Raw genomic sequence first — 21,730 nt, 5'->3', positions numbered from 1 at the left:
AAAAGATTTTAGGAATGTGTATGCACCTCTAGTGTCACATTGATTGAAATCTTTCTCCATTCTTATTACTTGGTCGTTTTCATATCTACTCTTCTTCCTTTTGCATATTTTGCCTCCATTCTCAAGTTATTCTTCATCCTCGAGTTCTTGTTTGAGTATATTGCAATAAAAATATTTATTTATTCATTTATGTGGCGCTTTAAAACAGTGGATAAGAAACTGCAGCCATGTTTTTCCTACAGTTGTTCTCGTGGGAATTTCAATTATCTTTAACATTTACAAAAATCTTTGCTATTATTTCTCATGCTTTCTCATGTTTTATTTTGATCAACATATCGTCCCTATTTAATTGTTAAACATTTAAACATTGGAACAATGTTTGTAAAATTTTCATGAAATTTATAGGATTCTACAGCTAATAATTTTGTTCTAACAAAAAATTTATAACATCTTAGCAATTTTATAGTTTTATCGTAGTTGTTATGTTAAAGCTTTATATTTCATGACCAATCCTTTCAAAAACGAAAAGGTACCTAACTAAACTTTAAAAGGCCTAATATAAGGAAATCTATAAAGAATAATTCATTTTACCTTTGAGTGATTTCCATCAACAAAGAACTCGGTCTCGGTCCTCCCCACACCGGAAGTGATCGGTGGCGCGTTGAATTCATCGTACACTCCTCCTTCTCCTTGACTTTGTTCCTCCAGTATATCTGATCGACCTGTTTCGGCAAACTCCTTCACTCCTGCAGAAGATTTCTGTCCTAATCGGAAAAGAGTGAATGACTTGTCGTGACTGCGACCTGCAACATAAACGGTCGAAATTAGTTTCTCGTCAAAAAAATTATACACATATACAGTTGAATCCCCGAGTCTTTACCGGTGCGTCATCATTTAAAGCATACGAAATAAGTCGGAAATTTACTAAACGCAACAGTAAGTGACAGAAAGTGGGTCTTATTCCGATCACGGGTTATAGTATAAAATTTGACGTTATCAAATAAATAGAATGTCAAATTTAAGTTTTGCTTTAAAATTTTGGTGCATAATTGCAGCTACATTTGAAGTAGCTTAATAAATTCTTTTATTATCAAAAAATAATAATAATAAATGACGGTTTTGCTTGTTTTCGATTCAGAGGGTTGCACACCCGCTGGACAGGCTGTTTCTACCATTTCAGGCGTCCTCAGCAGCGTTCGTTAGCGTGCACTCCTCTGAATCGAAAAACAGCTGGACCATCATTTTAAAGGTAATCTGGAAGATAATTCAAATTCCCCATTAGGACGCGATACAGCGACATCTCCTAACAAATTGAAGAGTCTCAGATGCAGAATCCACTAATTTAATAAAAATTAAAATGGTAAATAGTGATTTAAATCTGAGACTTTTGAAAGTTCTTTCTGGTACATCCTTAATCTGCGACTTTTTCAATTAATAAGACCGCAGAACACGAATATAGAAAAAGAAAAGGAAACGATCACATTCCGTTTTCAGTCGTCTAGGAAAAACGGACAGAAGAGGAACTTTCAGTACTCAAATCCGAGTAAAGATAGAAAAATAAAAATAATAAATGATGGTTTTGCTTGTTTTCGATTCAGATGGTTGCACACCCGCTGGACAGGCTGTTTCTACCATTTCAGGCGTCCTCAGCAGCGTTCGTTAGCGTGCACTCCTCTGACTCGAAAAACAGCTGGACCATAATTTTAAAGGGAATCTGAAAGATAATTCAAATTCCCCATTAGGACGCGATACAGCGACATCTCCTAACAAATTGAAGAGTCTCAGATGCAGAATCCACTAATTTAATAAAAATTAAAATGGTAAATAGTGATTTAAATCTGAGACTTTTGAAAGTTCTTTCTGGTACATCCTTAATCTGCGACTTTTTCAATTAATAAGACCGCAGACGACGAATATAGAAAACGAAAAGGAAACGATCACATTCCGTTTTCATTCGTCTAGGAAAAAAGGACAGAAGAGGAACTTTCAGTACTCAAATCCGAGTAAAGATAGAAAAATAAAAATAATAAATGATGGTTTTGCTTGTTTTCGATTCAGAGGGTTGCACACCCGCTGGACAGGCTGTTTCTACCATTTCAGGCGTCCTCAGCAGCGTTCGTTAGCGTGCACTCCTCTGAATCGAAAAACAGCTGGACCATAATTTTAAAGGGAATCTGAAAGATAATTCAAATTCCCCATTAGGACGCGATACAGCGACATCTCCTAACAAATTGAAGAGTCTCAGATGCAGAATCCACCAACTTAATAAAAATTAAAATGGTAAATAGTGATTTAAATCTGAGACTTTTGAAAGTTCTTTCTAAGTCGCAGATTAAGGATGTACCATAATACATATTATATATATCTAAGTCGCAGATTAAGGATGTACCAGAAAGAACTTTCAAAAGTCTCAGATTTAAATCACTATTTACCATTTTAATTTTTATTAAATTAGTGGATTCTGCATCTGAGACTCTTCAATTTGTTAGGAGATGTCCCTGTATCGCGTCCTAATGGAGAATTTGAATTATCTTTCAGATTCCCTTTAAAATGATGGTCCAGCTGTTTTTCGATTCAGAGGAGTGCACGCTAACGAACGCTGCTGAGGACGCCTGAAATGGTAGAAACAGCCTGTCCAGCGGGTGTGCAACCCTCTGAATCGAAAACAAGCAAAACCATCATTTATTATTTTTATTTTTCTATCTTTACTCCGATTTGAGTAGTGAAAGTTCCTCTTCTGTCCTTTTTCCTAGACGAATAAAAAGGGAATCTGATCGTTTCCTTTTCGTTTGTGTGTGTGTGTGTGTGTGTGTGTGTGTGTGTGTGTGTGTGTGTGTGTGTGTGTGTGTGTGTGTGTGTGTGTGTGTGTGTGTGTGTGTGTGTGTGTGTGTGTGTGTGTGTGTGTGTGTGTGTGTGTGTGTGTGTGTGTGTGTGTGTGTGTGTGTGTGTGTGTGTGTGTGTGTGTGTGTGTGTGTGTGTGTGTGTGTGTGTGTGTGTGTGTGTGTTTTCGTCTGCGGTCTTATTAATTGAAAAAGTCGCAGATTAAGGATGTACCAGAAAGAACTTTCAAAAGTCTCAGATTTAAATCACTATTTACCATTTTAATTTTTATTAAATTGGTGGATTCTGCATCTGAGACTCTTCTTTTATTATCATTGATAAGTTAATAAATAAATAAACAATTTATAAAAATATTCGGTAACATATTTTCTTTTTGTTATTTTATTCACTTTAGCGGAACATTAAAAACAAGCATTCATTAAATGTGTCAACAATGAAGTTATTTGTACGTTGTCAAAATTTATCGTAAAATAACATAAACTTATCATAAAATTTCTAACTCCAATATAAAATTAGTTGTACACAACAATTGTTTGTATACTATTATTACAATTTTAAAATGCAAAAATTTGACAAAATAACAGCAAAAAATTCAACAAACTGACAGCAACAAAAGTAAACAAACCAGTCAGAAATTGTACTTAAAATATGTGAAGACATCCCCAATCGTCTTTCTTTGTACTTATCTCTTTTCAATGAACTGAGTCTAGATAGTTCATAAAAATAACATGTGTTTTTACTTAATAACAGGCGGCAGCTGCTTTGTCATTAGTTTCATGCGTGGAAAAGAATGATGCTAGATTAAAAATATGTGTTTTATCTCGCCAGGTATTAATGACGCACGGGTAAAGACTCACGTACTCAACTGTACCTAATAACTTGTTTTGGAAAAATTGGTCACGTTTTTCATTGGATTATTAAAAGAAAGGCATTTATGTGCAACAAAACATAATATTATGTATGGTGGGATAAACATTTTGATGAATTTGTATACAGAATTCCATCTACCAAATTGAAATCTACCAAATCAATTGTCTACATACAGCTAGCACATGTACTCCATTACAAGTTTACTGCCAGGTGTCAAATTTCAGTTTTTCATAAAGCAGCAATCATAATGCTTTTGAAGACCATCCATGGGATAATTTTAATTACGTAGTGGGGGAATTTTTTTTTTCTGTGGAAGCATATATTCTACATTGATCATAATTGAACAAATCTTTTCTTCTTCATCTTCTTCGTCTTTTTGTCTAGACATGAATTTGTCTTTTTTTTTTTCAATGTGCCTCCAGTAAGTCGTTATTCTATCGTTTTCGTGGTCTTCCCACTGGTCGTCTTCCTATTGGAGGACTGTCTCACGCCGTTCTTACTATTTCTGTTAAGTGGTCCCATTGGCCATTTAAATTGGTGCCCAGATATGCTAGGTCTGGATCCCGCGTATGAAAAAAAAGTTGATTAATAGGAAGCTGAAAATTTGTTAATAGCTTAAGGGTGTCTACTCGGATAAACTTTGATATATGGGAACACTGGAACAGGGGCAGTTTTAATTGTGGAACAGGTTAAAAATTTGGAACGGTCAGACCACGAAAACGGCACATTTATTTTGTCCGACAGAACAGACTTAAACTCTCCGAACAGAGATTAAACTCTAATGCAAAAATCAGACTGCTATTTATCACCTGTCATAATTCCTGTCATTTCACATATTCTACATGTTCCACTCATTAAAACGCCCATTTGGTGATAAATAGCAGTCTGATTTTTTGCATGAGAGTTTAATCTCTGTTCGGAGAGTTTAAGTCTGTTATGTCGGACAAAATACATGTGCCGTTTTCGTGGTATGACCGTTCCAAATTTTTAACCTGTTCCACAATTAAAACTTCCCCCGTTCCAGTGTTTCCATATATCAAAGTTTGTCCGACTAGACACCCTTATGCTATTAACAAATTCTCAGCTTACTATTAATCAACTTTTTTTCATACGCGGGATCCAGACCGATGTGTATTTATCGACTCTTTCGATATTCTGTTGGTTGATTGTAAGTTGAGCGTTTACTATTGTTTTTTTACTAATTGTCATAAGTTTGGTCTTCTTTATGTTAAGAGCTAGTCCATATCTGTTGCTGACTTCTGTTAGGCGATTTGTTAATATCTGTAAATCACTCGGGTTATCGGCAAAAACTATGGTGTCATCTGTCATCAAAAGGATTTACTGTAAATAAATTATTACTAATACTGTAAAAATTTTTATAATAGTTATTTATGATATTAGTGTTAAAAGTACAATTTTAAGGCACGCATGTGAAAGTTTGCAGAATGAGCGACGCCAATTCTTCAATTCACATGAGTGCCTTAAAAATGTACTTTTTAACACGTATATCATACAATATTTTTTCTACAAACGTTATAAATTTATAAAATACAATATTTTTGTTAATTTCTGAAACCATGAAACCTATGACCCGTAAAAGGTAGAACTGGTTTTCTACACTCAAGGGGAATGTCTAAAAATTCTTAGCGAAAATATTATACCGTTACATAAATTTGTTTTTTCTACAAACGTGTTAAAAATGCAATAATACAGTTTAAACTAAATTTAAAAAAAAACCTTTTAAACCACCGTTTTCAAATTGCGCAAGTTGTACTATTAATATTAATGTTGATAAATGAAATATAAATATTTTAACGTTTCACAATTTGACAATTCACTTTTAACTGCAGTGCCTTAAAATTTCTTTGCACGATTGATAATTTTTGACTGTTTACCGTGACAGATTTTACGTCAGTAGGTGACATTTACTAGCAACTCGACGGTAAGTAATCCAACTCGACGGTAAGTACTCCAACTCGACGGTAATTCACCTACCGTCGAGTTAAAAAATCTCTTAAGTTTAATTTATTTTTTGAAAGAATAAAGAAAACTAACGAATTATTTATTAATATTGAAACTTATGGTCCAATTTGTTAAATTATTTAATGAAATACCACTTGTTTGGGCTGTGGTTTCACTTCTGCAGAATCGCATCCATTAGTAGTATTACTAGTATTGCACAATATTTTTTCGGCAAAATCTATTTTATTTTGAAGAGAATCTTCTACATAGCTTTCTGCCACTGTCGATGAACGCCAACCTCCATGACGCTTTAATCCGAGGACATCAACACCTTTATTAGCCAAAAGCGTTGCTGATGTCCTCCTGAACGAATGGCTAGTATAGTTCTCAGGATTAGGCAAATTTAAGAATTTGGCAATTTGAGAGGGCCAGCCCCCGATTGTCCCTTTCCCTATTACTTGAGCACAACATTTTCCTTTGGCGTATCTTAAGAACAAATGATTTGATTTTACTTGTAATGGACGAAGTTTTATATACTTTTGCAGAATTTCTAAATATGGAATTTTATCGTCTGGTTTATTAACGACTGAAAAAGTACGCTGGATGTTCGTTTTTGTATTGGGTACTTTTACAATCATTAAACCATCGGTTTGTTGGATGTCATTCATAGTAATATTATATAATTCTTCTCTTCTACAGGCACCAGATATTCCCAATATTATTTCGACTTACAAGTTATGAAAAAATCTTCATTAGAGTATTTCTTTTACCTAAACTAGCTTATATTACCTTGTGATCTAGAAATTCTTCATCCGGTGCTTCCATCAGAAATTTTTCAAATTGCTCCCGTGTAAAAAAGCTCGCTTTCTTAGGCCTATAGCCAACATACTTTTCTCTTCAAATACGCGATCAAAGTTGAAAACTTGGAAATATCAATGCCAGCATAAAGAAAAACGGTGGATTTAATCATTGAATATTCTGCCCAGAGGCTTCCAGGAGCTTTCAACTGCATATGTCTTTGAACGAAATATGCCGATAGAGTCTTTTCTTCGATTCTTAAATTCTTGCCTTCGCACCATTTTTTAAAACTTTGGTAGGTATTTTGATAACGGATTTTGGATTTTTCGGGAATAATTGCGGAACACCCTTCTTCCCAAGCCCGTTCAATTTCTTCAAATTCACTTTCGCTCATATTTTAATTTATAATAATCAAAATTGTACTTAAAATTATTGACAACTAAATAAAAACTCAATTCTCCATTGTTGTTACAACCAAAGTATCTATCTTGATAAAATGAATGAAACTAGTCAATATGACGAAAATGTTTAATTTTATAATTTATAATGGTATCAATCGTGCAAAAAACGTTATAAGCATGTCGAACGTTAAGAGTAACCGATCTCAGACAATATCAAACAATTGTCTTCGATCGGTATAAAACCCTTACCGTTCTCCATACTTAATATACTATAAAGCACTAGTAAGTGCTTTAAAGTAGCATTCTTAACGCTCCTACGGAGTGCTAAAAATTGCATTTTTGACACAGTTGTAGAAAAAATGATTTTTTTAGTTCAAATTAGAAGTTACCTATTTAATAATTACAAGAGTAATTTGCTTTCATACTTCTTATGCTGTACAGTAGAAAAAACTATTGGTCTTGTTTCTAGAGATAATCCAAAACAGTCGCATAGCATAAAATTAATGTCTTTCTGTTTCATTTATCAAAATTAAGTGCGGAATCACCATTTGTAAATGCATAATCTAGAATTCCATACGTTCAAAACGAATTTTTCGAGATAATTTGTTTAGAGAGTCGGAGCTATAGATAGAAAATTAAACAAGAATGCACCATGTACTCCGCTCAATTTCTACTGGCACAAAACTGCTCTTTCTCACAGTCCATCATAATTCTGAACTCGGCAGCAGCGAGGCAAAATCGTTTAAAAGATAAACGCAAGAAAAAAAAAACGAAAAGGTCCGTCATTAAATCTCGAATGCAATTAAAAACATTTAACATTTTTAAAAGTTTTAATTACAACAAATTCTAAAGTCAGCGCAAAGTTTTTCTCTCTTCTCATCATGTCGTCGCGATGAAAAAAGCATTTGTTAGAATTTTCAGTGGAATCACTTTCAACACTTTAATTAACTTGAATATAAATCCGAGTATAATTAATTAAATCACAAAGGGTTGTTTTCACTCGATATTAACTAATAATTGAAGCGCAAAATTTATTTTATTCGTTTTTATTTGATTGGAATACAAAGTGTATTTGACGTCTCTAATACTACATAATATATTTTCAACATTAATATCACGAGAGAGTGAGAATAAATAATTGAAATCAACTATTTTTAATGGGAAATAAGCCACAATTTTACCAAAAAATGATTTTATTAACGTTTCGAAGCCCAAATCGGGTTTCGTTTTCAAAATACAAAATACTACTAAAATAAACAAAAATGTTGTTGCTAAGTAAAAAAAATTCTTCTAATAATTTATTTAATCTGACTCATTTATATTGGCAATTCAGACGTATATTGTACATTTTAAAGTAGAAGACTTTAAAATGATATCGCCAATATTTATGAGTTGCGTTCCTGGGACGACTTTACTAAAAGGATTACATGAAATCAATCCCAACCCAAGAATATTCGTCACAAAATATCATAGCATGTGATCTGTCTTGAAAAAGACAAGCAAATGCAACGATGACAGTAAAATTCTCGCGTTAGAGATTCTATCAATCTTCAACCGTATGGGGGCGTTTTTCAAGAGCCACAACCTTTCTCTTGGTATAAAAGTAAGAATGCTGAGATATTACGTCTTCTCTGTCCTTTTTTATGGTGTTGAATCATAAACCTTGAACGAGGATATGTGCCGAAAATTGGAAGCATTTGAGATGTGGCGATATCGGAGAATTCTTAAAATCCTATGGACTGATCGAGTCACAAATGAGGAGGTTATTAGAAGAATGGGGAAGAACCGAGAAGTACTAACCACCATCAAATCTCGAATACTTGGAATACTTTGGACACATTATGCGAAATGAATCTAGATATGCCCTCCTACAAGCCATCCTGCAAGGAAAAATATTTGGAAAGCGAAGTCCAGGAAAAAGAAGAACATCCTGGTTGAAGAACCTCAGAACCTGGTTCAACACAACATCTGAGCAGCTTTTCCGCGTTGCTGCAGATAAAGTGAAGATTGCCATGATGATCGCCAACATTCGTCACGGATAGGCACATCAAGAAGAAGAGATTCCATAGCAAATCACGAGGGAAAACCAGGAAGAAACCTCGTGATACTATCCCGACATCGTAAGTATTTGGTCTTACATTTAATTTACTTTCAAAAAACTAATACCAAATTCTGACTTTAATATGTTTAAATTATAAGTAATATTAAAAATACATAGATATACAATAAGTAATAATAAAATATAAAATTTGTACTAACTCAATATTGAACAGAACATCAGCAAAGAGGAAATGAAAGCTTAAAAAACTTTAAAAATGATGACTGAAGCAGATAAAGGAAACCCTACCAGCAGATAAAGGAAATGCAACTGTAATAATGGATAAAATACAATATGAGGACAAAATTACAGATCTAATTACAAATGGACCTTTTACCAAATTAACGAAGGATCCAACGAAGACGCTGGAAAACAAAATCTATAGAACTTTATTCAAATTTAAAAATGATCTAACGTACTATCAAAGAAAATTAATGACACCTCATTACAGTAAGACACCACATTTTTATGGAGTACCGAAAATTCATAAAGCGAATATTCCACTTAGACCCATTTGTAGTACCATCAATTCTCCTTGTAGTGAACTATCAAAATTTTTATTAAATATTATAAAACCATTTGTAAATAATAATGACACATTTATAAAAAATCCACAACATTTTTTAAACAAATTATCAAATATTGAATTTAATCCAAATAATATTTTAGTAAGTTTTGACATAAACAGTTTATTTACAAATGTGCCATTAGATAAAACTTTAAACATAATTAAAACGAAATTAGAAGCTGATAATACATTGACAACTATTAATCCGCTATTTTTGGTATATTTTTGTTGTAGACTTCTTCTTTTAGTATTGGCAACCAAAGCCACTACATTCTGCTGATGGGTTTGAATTTTTCTTCGTTGAGTAGGAGACCTACTTCTTTGACTTTTCCTCTTTTTCCTCTCTGTTTCTGTCATGATTATTGATGCATCTTTCCATTGTGCACTATGTAAACAGTTCAGTTAGTTTGTTACTATTCAAACACTCAGTATATTGCTAAGACCTTAAAATATTTTAAACATTTTATTTACATTCCTATCTTGCTTGTCAAGTTAAAAATGTAAAAATATTTACACAAAAGCTTTGGCCAGCATCAGAATGTTTAAACATGAACGAAATTTGAAAACTCAATATTTGTATGACAAAAGATTTTCGAATATACGAAGGTATAAGATTTTATCTCTGTGATATAACTAAAATGCATTTCCATGTAACGAGAATAAATCTGATCAAACATCGAATGCAACTGGGAACCATTTTACCTTGAAATTGTCCTCCAGAAGCAAATTGAAAAGAGTAGGAAATTGTAAGAAACGTTTATGACGTTTGTAGAAAGAAAAATATTTTAAAATATCATTACTTTATTAACTCTAGAATACGATAGTGGTTTTTTACCTACGTCACATCACACCGTCGTAGATTTTACGATTTTATTATATTGTCCTGCTAAATAAAAACGTCCTATCAGGCAATATTACACTGAAAAAAATCAATATTTGTAGTTAATACTTTAATGAGTTTTTTCGATTCCAAACAAAACCAGTGTTTATGGAACCAATGATTAGCGTTCGAACAGCCGGCCCTCATTCTAGATACATTAATCAAAAACTTAGATAGATGAATATTGTGTAAACAATTTCTGCCCAAAAATTTCGCCCGGCACCCTTATAATTTGTTTAAAGGGGACATTTTTGAAAAAGAATCGGCAAAGAAACTGAATCAGAATCCTTTTCATACGGAAGAGCCCTCACAATATAGATTACAGTAATTATTATTTTTATAGTTCGAATGTTTAATCTTAAAATTAGATTAGGTTAAAAATACAAATTATTCAGTGTTAACCTAATAAATACTTCTCTTTGCAATAACACGTTCCTGCATTGTTGTTAAATCGTTTAACAATAACTGTCCATTCTCTGCTTTATTTTTTGTGAATCTTTTGTGAATCTAAAAAGAATGAGCAAGAAATTGTTTTAAACACTTAAAAAAATATCAAAAGATCACCTTTTTTTTTCTCCGGAAAAAAATGGATCTCCCTATTTTTCTTAGGTTTTTAAGTCATTTTAACAAAAAAGGTCTTTCGTCATTTTTCCCAAAAGTTGACAGTTTTCGGGAATTAAAATCTGAAAAATGCAAAAATACGCATTTTCGAGGCTTGAAAACTCATATTTATGTAGATTATTATTTTTAAGGCTGCCGAGTGGCACCCAGTTGAACAAAACCTCTCCCAATTTTGGATAATGTGATTTCGAGTAAAATGCGTTTAATAGTTATTTATGATATAAGTGTTAAAAGTACACGTTTAAGGCACGCATGTGAAAGTTTGCAGAATGAGCGATATCGAGTTCTGCAATTCACATGAGTGCCTTAAAAATATACTTTTAACACGCATATCATACAATATTTTTTCTACAAATCAAATTACAGGTCAATATCTACAAAAACTTTTACTTGAACTTGACTGACATTCCATTTTTATATTTTTTTGACATCACATCAAAATTGCCTATACGGTCAATACGAACTGCAGTGCGTTAAAAATATTTTAAAGCACTAGTGCCTTAAAGTAGCATTTTTAACGCTCGTATGGATTGCTAAAAATTTCATTTTTAACACGGTTGTAGAAAAAGTATTTTTACTGTAATTTTTTCTGATAAAGTGGTCATATTTATTTATTACCTCGAATCAGAGATTTCTGGTGCATATTGGGTGCCCTTGTTGTGCAGTAAAAGCTGTGAATGATCCGTTACAGGTTTTCTTCTCATAATTCTGCCATGTCTTGCTGTTCCTTCTATTAGCTTGAGCAATTCGACTTTCTTCGATATTTTTCGACCAGCTCGTTACTATTGCTCCAATTTTTATTCCGAGAACGACCAGTGTTAAAAGGTTAATTTTAGCTCCTTCATTACTCACAAATTTAATTTTTTGGAGCAATTTCCAAATTATATATTTCGACTGCCTTTCAAGCGACCTACAGATCCAGGAAATCTTTGCGATTTTCAAAACATTTTTTAACAAAATTTCAATAATACAATACACGTGCCCTTTATAAGTTTTAGAAGGCAATTGTTAAGTTGCACGTGCACAGAAGAGGCGTCGGGCGCCGTGTTGTACACAAGCAAGTGTTAGCTCGGATAGGCACCGTTATAAATACAACACTATTATTCGTTTCTATTTTTAATTCTTCAATAAAATGTTAGGACAGTATTTTTATGATACTAAGGAACGTTTTACGTAAAAAATCAATTATTTGAAAATATAGAAAGTAAAAATCTGAGTTGTATTTTATCTACTTAATTTTAGACGAGTTAGTCAAAAATTATACGAAATAAAGCCGTAAATCGTTTATAGTCCATTAAAATGTTACATTTTTAGGCCGTACCTTTCATTTCTTAGAGGAGTCAATTTTATTCCTTTAATGTGTAGGGGGGACCAGTAGAAGCTTAAGTTCAAGATTTGGGGTCGCCATCCTTGTCCCCCGGTCGCCATCTTGGAAATGGGGTGCAAAGGGGTTTCGCGCTATATCTCGTAAACTACCAACCCTACGGAAAATCTAATTAAACATAAAATGTAGAAAATTAAATTTTCCACAATTTTGTTTCTATTACTTTTTATCGTCAAGTGACCAACAAAAAAGATATAAACAAAAATATGTAAAAAATTTTTAACAAGATTCATTTTGGAGGTTATAACTTTTTTTTAAGTTCATTTTAAAATAAAATAACATTATAGCAATTTTGTAGAGGGTTTTTCAGCGAACAATTTCCACTATAAAGTTGTTTAATTATATTTATTTATATAGGTTTTACAGCGCTCCAAACTTGACCAGATTCTCGACTGCTCATAGGGATACAATAAAAACAAAAGTTAGGCTTACTTTTCTATCTATATATATATATATTTTTTATTCATACAATTTATTATGATTTTAACATTCCTATGCTATTATTAATCTGTTTTTGACCTTTCTTCCCACTATAAGACTTATAACTCTAAGCATATATAGAAAAGACCCAAGAAGTTGTTTGAGGACAAATTCGCCGCTTCAGAAGAAGAATGACGCAATCGCAAAATGCAAAATTCTTAAGCAGAGCAAAAAAACGATTTTTGATATCAAAATCATAAAGTATGATCAAAATTAGCCATTCACCACACCGTGGTAAGGATCTCGAAATATAAGCGTTTTTTGGGGTGTGCCGCTTGTATATGAAGTAACATAACTTTTTTCCTATTACATATTTTGACTTAAAATTTTCCAAAAAACTTCTTCATGAACTATATTTTATTGTTGTGTTGGTTAAAATTATAAACTAAAAAGTTTGTCACTCAACTTTTTTAAGTAAACATGAAACTAACGAAATATGATGACAAAATGTTAATAAATTAACAACTCCTTTTTTAATCTTTTTAAACATTTCGGACAAATTTCATTGTTATCTACGTACTTCAAAGATGACACAGTAAAATTTTTAAAAGGAAATATTTACAGCGACCAAAGATACAGCGAGGTAAATTTGAAAAATCATCAAAATTGATTTTTGGTATTTTTGTATAAACTTTATTTTTTTAAACATGTTCCACCAACTCTAGATAAAAATAAACTTCATATTCGGATTCAGCGACCTCTGAAACATAAAAATAGATCAAAATTTATCATTCACCTTAAATTTCATTTTCGTGGCTGGCATAACGGAATGCCGCTCGTAGATAGAAAAGCATTATTTTTCTACGAGAATTCGAGAATCTGGTCAAGTTTGGAGCGCTGTAAAACCTAGATAATAAATAAAATTAAAAAACTTTATAGTGAAAATTGTTTATTGAAAAATCCTTTACAATATCGCTATGATGTTATTTTATTGTGAAATGAACGTAAAAAAAGTTATAACTTCCAAAAGGAAATTTCTTATTTTTTCTTAAATTTTCTCTTATTTTTGTTTATAACTTTTTTGTTGGTCACCTTACGATAAAAAGTAATAGATATAAAATTGTAGAAAATTTAATTTGCTTCATTTTATGTTAAATTAAATTTTCTGTAGGGTAGCTAGTTTACGAGATACAGCGCGAAAGCCCTTTGCACCTCTTTTTCCAAGATGGCGGCCGGGGGACAAGGGCCTCAACCCCAAAAACTTGAACTTAAGCTTCTACTGAACCCCCCTACACATTAAAAAAAATAAAATTGACTCCTCTAAGAAATGCACACTAAATGTAACATTTTAATGGACTATTAGTAAAATCCCTAAAGCACTTCTTTCTTGTATTTGTTTAGATTAAACAATTAAGCATTATTTTCGGTATTAAGGCCTATTCTTTTCTGTTAGTAAGCGGGTCATTTTATTCAGCACTTTGGAAAACATGCAGAAAAGCCCTAAAGAAAATATGGGCTATACATTCAAATTATATAACTGGCCCTTCAGGCGTCCGCGTAATACTTTATGATCCGATGAAAGCTCGAAATCTCGATGAATGTGCACGAAGCTCAACCCTCTGCCTTCGTTCGGCCCTTTTATGTTATCGTAATGGATTACATTCCGGCTTGGTTATTATTTGGTTTGTGTATGTACCACTCGCTTTGAATGTTAAACAATTTTTGTGAAAATATTATTACTTTACTGAATCTTATCTGAGTTACGCCGCATTTAGGGGCTTTGTACATTTTCATCGTGTTTTGTTTGATATTTTAAAGATAAGCCTCAGAGAAAAAATATCTGTGAGATATTTTTCCTTAAATGAACAAGAGCTTGTATAAAGCGTAAACCAGCGTTTCTCAATGTTTTACCATTTGCGCCCCAATTTTCCATAATTATTTTCACCGCCGCCCCCCCTCGTTCAATAACAATATATCTATGCAATAATAATATACCTTGAGCAGCATGAAACCTAATAAACTAAAAAGACATTGGGAAACGCTTCATGATTCATAGTGAATACATTAACAAACCCCGAGAATTCTTCGAGTTAAAATTAAAATGGCGTGAAAAGCAAAAATTAGTTTTAATAAAAACTTTGACTGTGAATGAAATAGTTTTACTTGCCTCTTATAAAGTCTGATATTAAATAGCCAGATGTAAAAAGCCTAACACTATTGGTGAATATCTTATATTACCAACTGCAATCAGAATTGTAGAAATTGAGTTTGGATCCACTGTTGCTAAGAAATTGGAGTTTATACCTCTATCAAATGATACTGTTGCCCTTCGAATTGGTGATAGTTATAGCTGAAGATGTACAGGATCAGCTAATAAGGAAGTTGCGTGAAAAGCTGTTTTCGATTCAGCTTGATGAGGTAACGGTAGCAATAAATATGCTCATTTTATTGCCTACGTTCGATTTTGTGATGGCAGAACAGTAACAGAACTACTTTTCCGCAAACCAATAGAATTGGTAGCAAAGTCGCTTGCATTATTTGCTATGTTAAATGATTATATATGATTATGATTAATGATTATATAAATGAAGCAAAAATATAGACACTGTATGATCAACAGAGAAGCTCTGGCTTGAATATTGTGCTAACTACGGTTGTAACAATAGTTAATTATCTACATAAAAATGAGACCTTTGAAAACTAGAATGTATTCTGTACTTTGCAAAGACATGGATGCGGTACATTCAGCATTATTATTTTATTGTGAGGCAAGATGGTTATTACGTGGGAAATTTTTACAACGTGTTTTGAAATGTGACATGAAATCGCCATTTTTCTAGAAGCAGAAAAGAGGCCGCAAGCCAAGATGTTTCACGATGGTTTATTTTTGATGAAATTGAGTTACTTGGTTGATATATTCGAGAAACTAAATATTTTGAACTTACAACTTCAAGGGGCCAATACACATATAGGTATTTGATACGAATGATAAAGTTAACGCTTTCTGTAGAAAATTGAAATTGTGGAGCAGAAATTTAAAGCAAAAAACCTAGAAATATTTGAAAATGTGGATGAATGTTTTAAAACTTACCAGGTTGAAGAACAACACGTGAAAGTTGTTTTTGTAACCATTGAAAATCATTTAGCAATGCTGACAAAAATTTTTAAAAGATACTTTTTTGTCGACGACCAATTAATATGTACGTAATAGTTATGAGTGGGTCGGGAATCCGTTTCAAATTACACCCGAAGAGCTCTCTACTGCAGAAGAAGAAACCTTTATAGACTTCACAGAAAATGCCGAAATCAAGAAACAGTTTAATATTATATCCCTCTTTGAATTTTGGGCAGGGGTAAATGATGAGTTTTCTACACTGAAAACCAGAGCGTTCCGTATACTCTTAAGGTTTTCACCATCCTACCTATGCGAAACAGGATTTTCCGCGATGGCTGCTTTAAAGACCAAATATAGATCGCAGTTAAATATAGAGAAAGAATTGAGAGCGTCTATTTCTAATATTACACCATGTTTCGATAAGCTTTGCTCTGCAAAACAGGCCCAAGGAAGTTACTAATTTACATTAAACTTGTTGATTTAGTATTCAGTGCTCATAACTATGTATAGCTCCTTGTTCATGGGTATTTTATTTTTTTGTTTGTCAGAATTTTGTTTTGCTTTGATTTTAGTAAATTAGTCAATGTTTTAGGTGTTTTTTTATATTTCCACGCCCCCCCCATTGCTAAAAGCGCGCCCCCCTAGGGGGGGCGCGCCCCACAGGTTGAGAATCACTGGCGTAAACAAATTTCATAAAGGAGAAAAGAACATAATTAAAAAATTAAAAACGTCGTAAGAAAATAACTACTGGTTTGTTCATTTTATAAAAAATATTTTTATGAAGAGTTGCTTTATCGAAGCAAAAACGTGATTTGGACACAACATTAGGGTTTAGGAATAGACAGTCAACAATCCACCAGGTGCACAGAATCATAAATACGTATTATCAAAAGATCACTAAAAAAAAAGAAAGTATGTTCAACTGTCTTCTTTGATGCTGGCCTTCATAACAGGCTTTCGAAAAAGTCTGGCATGAAGGTTTAATACATAAATTTCAAAGATTTTTGTCGAAAGGGTACTTAAAAGGGAAACTTTTACAGTTGTACATTAAACAGGAATACTTTTTCACACGTAAATTAAATTAGCGTAGGTGTTCCATAAGGCAGTGTGTTGGATCCAGTCCTATAGCTGTACTAGAAGACAACACAGTTGCTACCTTTGCTGATGATACGGCTATCCAAGCAGTGGGGATGACTAGTGAAGAAATGACGAACAAGGTCCAAATATCTGTTAACCAAATCCCTAAATGGACAGAAAAGTACAATAAGTACCAGTTATGACCAACAATAACCAAGTATGTACTATATGGAGATACTGCTAAGTATTTAGGTATAACGTTAGATATCATATACTATGCTGGACGGCTTACATCAAGAAAAAAGGGAAGATATCTACCTATAAGATATAAAAAATTAGACGTTTATATTTATATTTTGTTTCAACATAATTTTGATAATTTAAAGTTAAACTGGCGAATTAACTTTCTTATAAATATATACAGCGAGAATAACTTGCCAATTTATTCGAAGAGTAAGTATGTTATTATTTGATAAATAAATAAAATAAGTCTTATTTGATGTTAGTAAAATAAAGAAATGTCAGTTTATTGGTCGAATAACTTTATTCATAGAATAAACTACTATTTGTCGTTGGTGAAATCGGCCATAAGCAATATAAAAATAATACAAAGATTTAGGAAAAAAATACTGAGAAACATTGTAGGTGCTCATTGCTACGTGACAAACGTTGATCTCCATACGGACTTAGAAATGAAAACTAATAATTATTTAGTCTTGATAATCATCAAGAAGATAGCAGCAAGTCACAAGAAATGACTTTATATGTATGAGGATATTAAGAGGCAACATCAGCGCGCGGAAAACGCGTTCCAAGATTGCAGTTTTAATTTTGAATATTTTATCGAGGTATTTGGCACACATATTCGTAATATAGTAATAATTGCGGTACAGAATCCAATTTGAGAAATATGTTAGTATGTGGAAATTACTCTATAATTAAATAAAATGTTATAAAAACGACTCCGTATGGCCATTAAGAAGAACAATAAAAATATATTTTCTTCAAATAAACTTTTTTATCCCATGGCTAGATGTTGTGTCACATTGGAATTACCAAAAATCGATTATTATCTATAACAAGAAATCGAACTTGACTGACTTGGCAAGCGTGCCTATAAGTATAATAATTATTGTTATCACAGTTGTTGATAGTGTAGTGTTACTGTCACTGTCGTATTGCCGATGCAGTGTTGCCCAACTGTTGAAAGTTCGCAGATCTTTAAAAAAATATATTGATAAATAAATAAATAAATAAATAAATAAATACTTTATTTTCTTTTAGACAGACAGAGTCTGTATAGCATTTGTCAAAAGTAATACATTAAGTAAATATAACAAACAAATAAACAATTTCACTACACAAACTAACAATGAAAATACATTTAAAATTGAAGAAATTCTTCAACCGAATAAAAAATGTGTGTCATCAGAAATTCCTTTAAATTTAGTTTAAAGCTTGTCAGGCTCTTACACAATTTTATATGGGTTGGTAAACTATTATAGAGTCTTTGTCCCATTATACTCGGGGACCTGCAATATATATTTCCCCTACACATTGGGGCACGCAAGGTATCTTTATATCTAGTGTTCATGTTATGTATTTGCCCATTGGTTTTAAAATTTTCGAGGTTATTAAATATATAAACAAGTCTCCAGAATATAAATACAGGCCAATGGCAATATTTTGAAATTTTGAAAAGTATTGCCTACAACTTGCTTTATGAGGGATACCAGCAATAGTCCGTATTATTCTTTTTTGTGCAAAAAAGACTTCATTGATATGGAAACTTGATCCCCAAAAACAAATCCCGTATCTCAAACGAGATTTGGCTTGGGCACAATAAAGCATTATTAATTGTTTCTCCGTTAATACTTGTTTTAAATTTCGAAACAAAAACGTTACTGAGTTTAACTTTGCGGCCAGTGTATCACAATGTTTTCTCCAATTAAGACATTCATCTAAATGAAGTCCTAAGAACTTTAATGATGAAACAAGTTCAATATCATTATTATTTATATTTAAGTTAATTGGGTTAATACATCGTTGCCTATTATGGAACTGCATGAAAAGAGTTTTTTGGGAGTTCAACAATAAATAGTTCTTACAGAACCAGTTGTAAAGATCTGACAGTAAGCTGTTACATTTGGACTTCAAAGAAGTATCAGGTCCATTGACTATTACATTTATGTCGTCTGCAAATATCGTGAAATGTCCATCCGAGTTAACCGAGACAACATCGTTTACATAAATAAGAAAGAGAACAGGTCCTAAAATTGAGCCTTGCGGTACACCTATGTCAATATCGAGATAGTTGGATTTATCCGTCGCATTTGATAATTTTCCTTTTTCTGTTAAGCTGACGTATTGACGACGTGCAGTTAAGTATGACGTTAACCAATTTAATGCACGTCCTTGAATGCCGATATTTTTTAATTTATAAAATAAAATTTCGTAGATTTTTTGGACTGGAAACCATGTTGGTTACTAACAATCACTTTATTCGTCTGTAAAAATGAGTTAAGTCTTTGTAAATAACTGTATTCAAAAATTTTTGAAAATACCGAAGAAATTGTTATTGGACGGTAATTATTTACTAGTTTTGGGTCACCTTTTTTATGAATTGGTAACACCTTTCCCGTTTTTATACAATCTGGAAAATTGCCATTTGAAAATGATAAATTAACTAAATATGTTAATGGCGATATTATAAAAGAAACAACCTTTTTTATTAAAAACTCAGGGATTTCATCAAAGCCATGAGATTTTTTGTTTTTTAGTTTTTGGTTTAATAATTTGTTTAATTCAATTGTAGTGTACGGATGTAGAAGAAAGTGGTCATCCAAAACAGTGTTGTTACAAATATATGTACTATCAGGTTTGTTTGGAATGGTCGCAATTGCATCCAATGGAGCATTTGTTAAAAATAGGTTAAATTTATTGGCTATTTCTAATGAATATGTAATTAAGTTATCCCCGTTTGAAAGTGTTATGTTACTCTCATTTTTTTACTTTTTGAAAAATCAGATATAATTTTCCAAGCACTTTTAGAAGGATTATCTGAGGTGTTTATTATATCTTGGTAATGGCATTTTTTGGTTAAACTTAGAAGCTTTTGATGCTCTCTTTTTTTATGTCTATAATAATCACACAACTCTGGAAATGCCCTAGATAATGCATGCAAATTTTTCAATTGATAACTTGATTGTCTCACCTCATTATTAACCCATTTATTACTATTTAATTTGGACTTTTTATTTATAATAGGAAAATTTATGTTAAAATGATACATAAAAATATTAAAAAAGGTATTAAAAGCAATATTTGTATCTAGGATACCATATATTTGATTCCAGTCCTCACTTGAGATGTCATTTATAAATTTATTTATAGTAATGTCATTAAAATTTCTTTTTTGATAGAAAACACTCGACTCACCCGCCGCAAAATCAAACTTAATCAGTACAGTTCGATGGTCGATGGTCCCCGCTGATGTAGCCTCTTAAGGCAATTCAGCTCCTCGATACTACTGGACAACCTAGAAGATCGAAGAGGACAAAGCCTTTTGAGCTAGTTTTAGTGATAGTGAAAATCAGAGCATAGTACTTATACGCATGTGCATGATAGAATAGTGCATTACCTTGTTAGCTTAAATAAGAGATGATAAAGCTCTTAATTTTAGGGAACAGTAGTAATTTAGGTTAAATTGAAATTGCTCATTGGTCAATTATGACTCATTTATGACCTATTGTAATTATAATAGTCATCATCGATGTTTATGGAAAAAATGTATAGTTTCTCGAAGAAAAAAGCGGAAAACTATAGTCCATATCCTTCGAAGAACAAGAGATAAGGAATTTTATATATTACAAGGGCAGATATAATACATGCACCAGTATTTTTATCAAAAAATCCTGCAAAAAGATCGATATTTTTTACGGAATAATAACCTCTGCTAGTATTTATTTATATTATATTGTATATTTCTACAATACAAATTTAGGCTGTGTTCTCCAATAGACGCTGTAGGCTGCGTACAGCGTAACGCCGCAGAAAAATTGTTAATTTTCGTTACTTTTAATATACTTTGAGGGACAAAAACTATCTTACAACCGAAAATACTTAAAAAAAAGGTAAGTATTATTCTAAAACAAATTCAAATTACGGTGAGCATTGAAATGACCACCGCCTTAGTCGGTTGTCCCCAATAGACATCTGCAATGATACTGCGTACATCGTGTATTGGAGACCAAAAATGCCAAGAAAAATTTATCCTGGGAACAGTATATGATTGATTTAGCTCATAACTTTGTAACCTCTTGGATGAAACACAGAATATCTATTCCAAGTATGCGCCGAGATCTTCGGCAAAGCATCTGCAAAATACTCATGGTAGATACAGTAGATGAAGGTATGGTTCTTGACGAGAAAAAACGTACAGTTTGTTTTTACTGCTCATGTAAACTAAGTCGTATGGCCTCAACATATTGCGTGAAGTTTCGTAAAGCAACATGTGTAAGCATAGTGGGGATTATTGTAGTGAACGTGCCTCGCAATAATGAACTTTTGTATGATTTTCTATTTTGACAGTCATCCAACATGTAATTAAAGTATCATTGGTTTTATAATAAAAATAACCGTTTTAATAATGATTTTTATACTGATCGGCTTAGTAAAAACGCCCGATCTACAATT

The 21,730-nt window shown here is 32.4% G+C and overlaps 1 protein-coding gene across 1 annotated transcript in view; it reads right to left on the bottom strand.

Annotated features, from left to right (window-relative positions):
- LOC126885528 (uncharacterized) overlaps window positions 1-21,730 on the bottom strand; it is a 204,997-nt gene that overhangs the window by 163,293 nt on the left and 19,974 nt on the right. Inside the window, exon 2 of the mRNA XM_050652109.1 lies at window positions 592-803. Within this exon, the coding sequence (XP_050508066.1) occupies window positions 592-803 (212 nt within the window). The remainder of the gene's footprint in view (window positions 1-591; window positions 804-21,730) is intronic.

This window comes from Diabrotica virgifera, chromosome 5, assembly GCF_917563875.1.
Source record: "Diabrotica virgifera virgifera chromosome 5, PGI_DIABVI_V3a".
Lineage (NCBI taxonomy): Eukaryota > Metazoa > Arthropoda > Insecta > Coleoptera > Chrysomelidae > Diabrotica > Diabrotica virgifera.
This window is presented reverse-complemented; position numbering and strand designations above follow the sequence as displayed.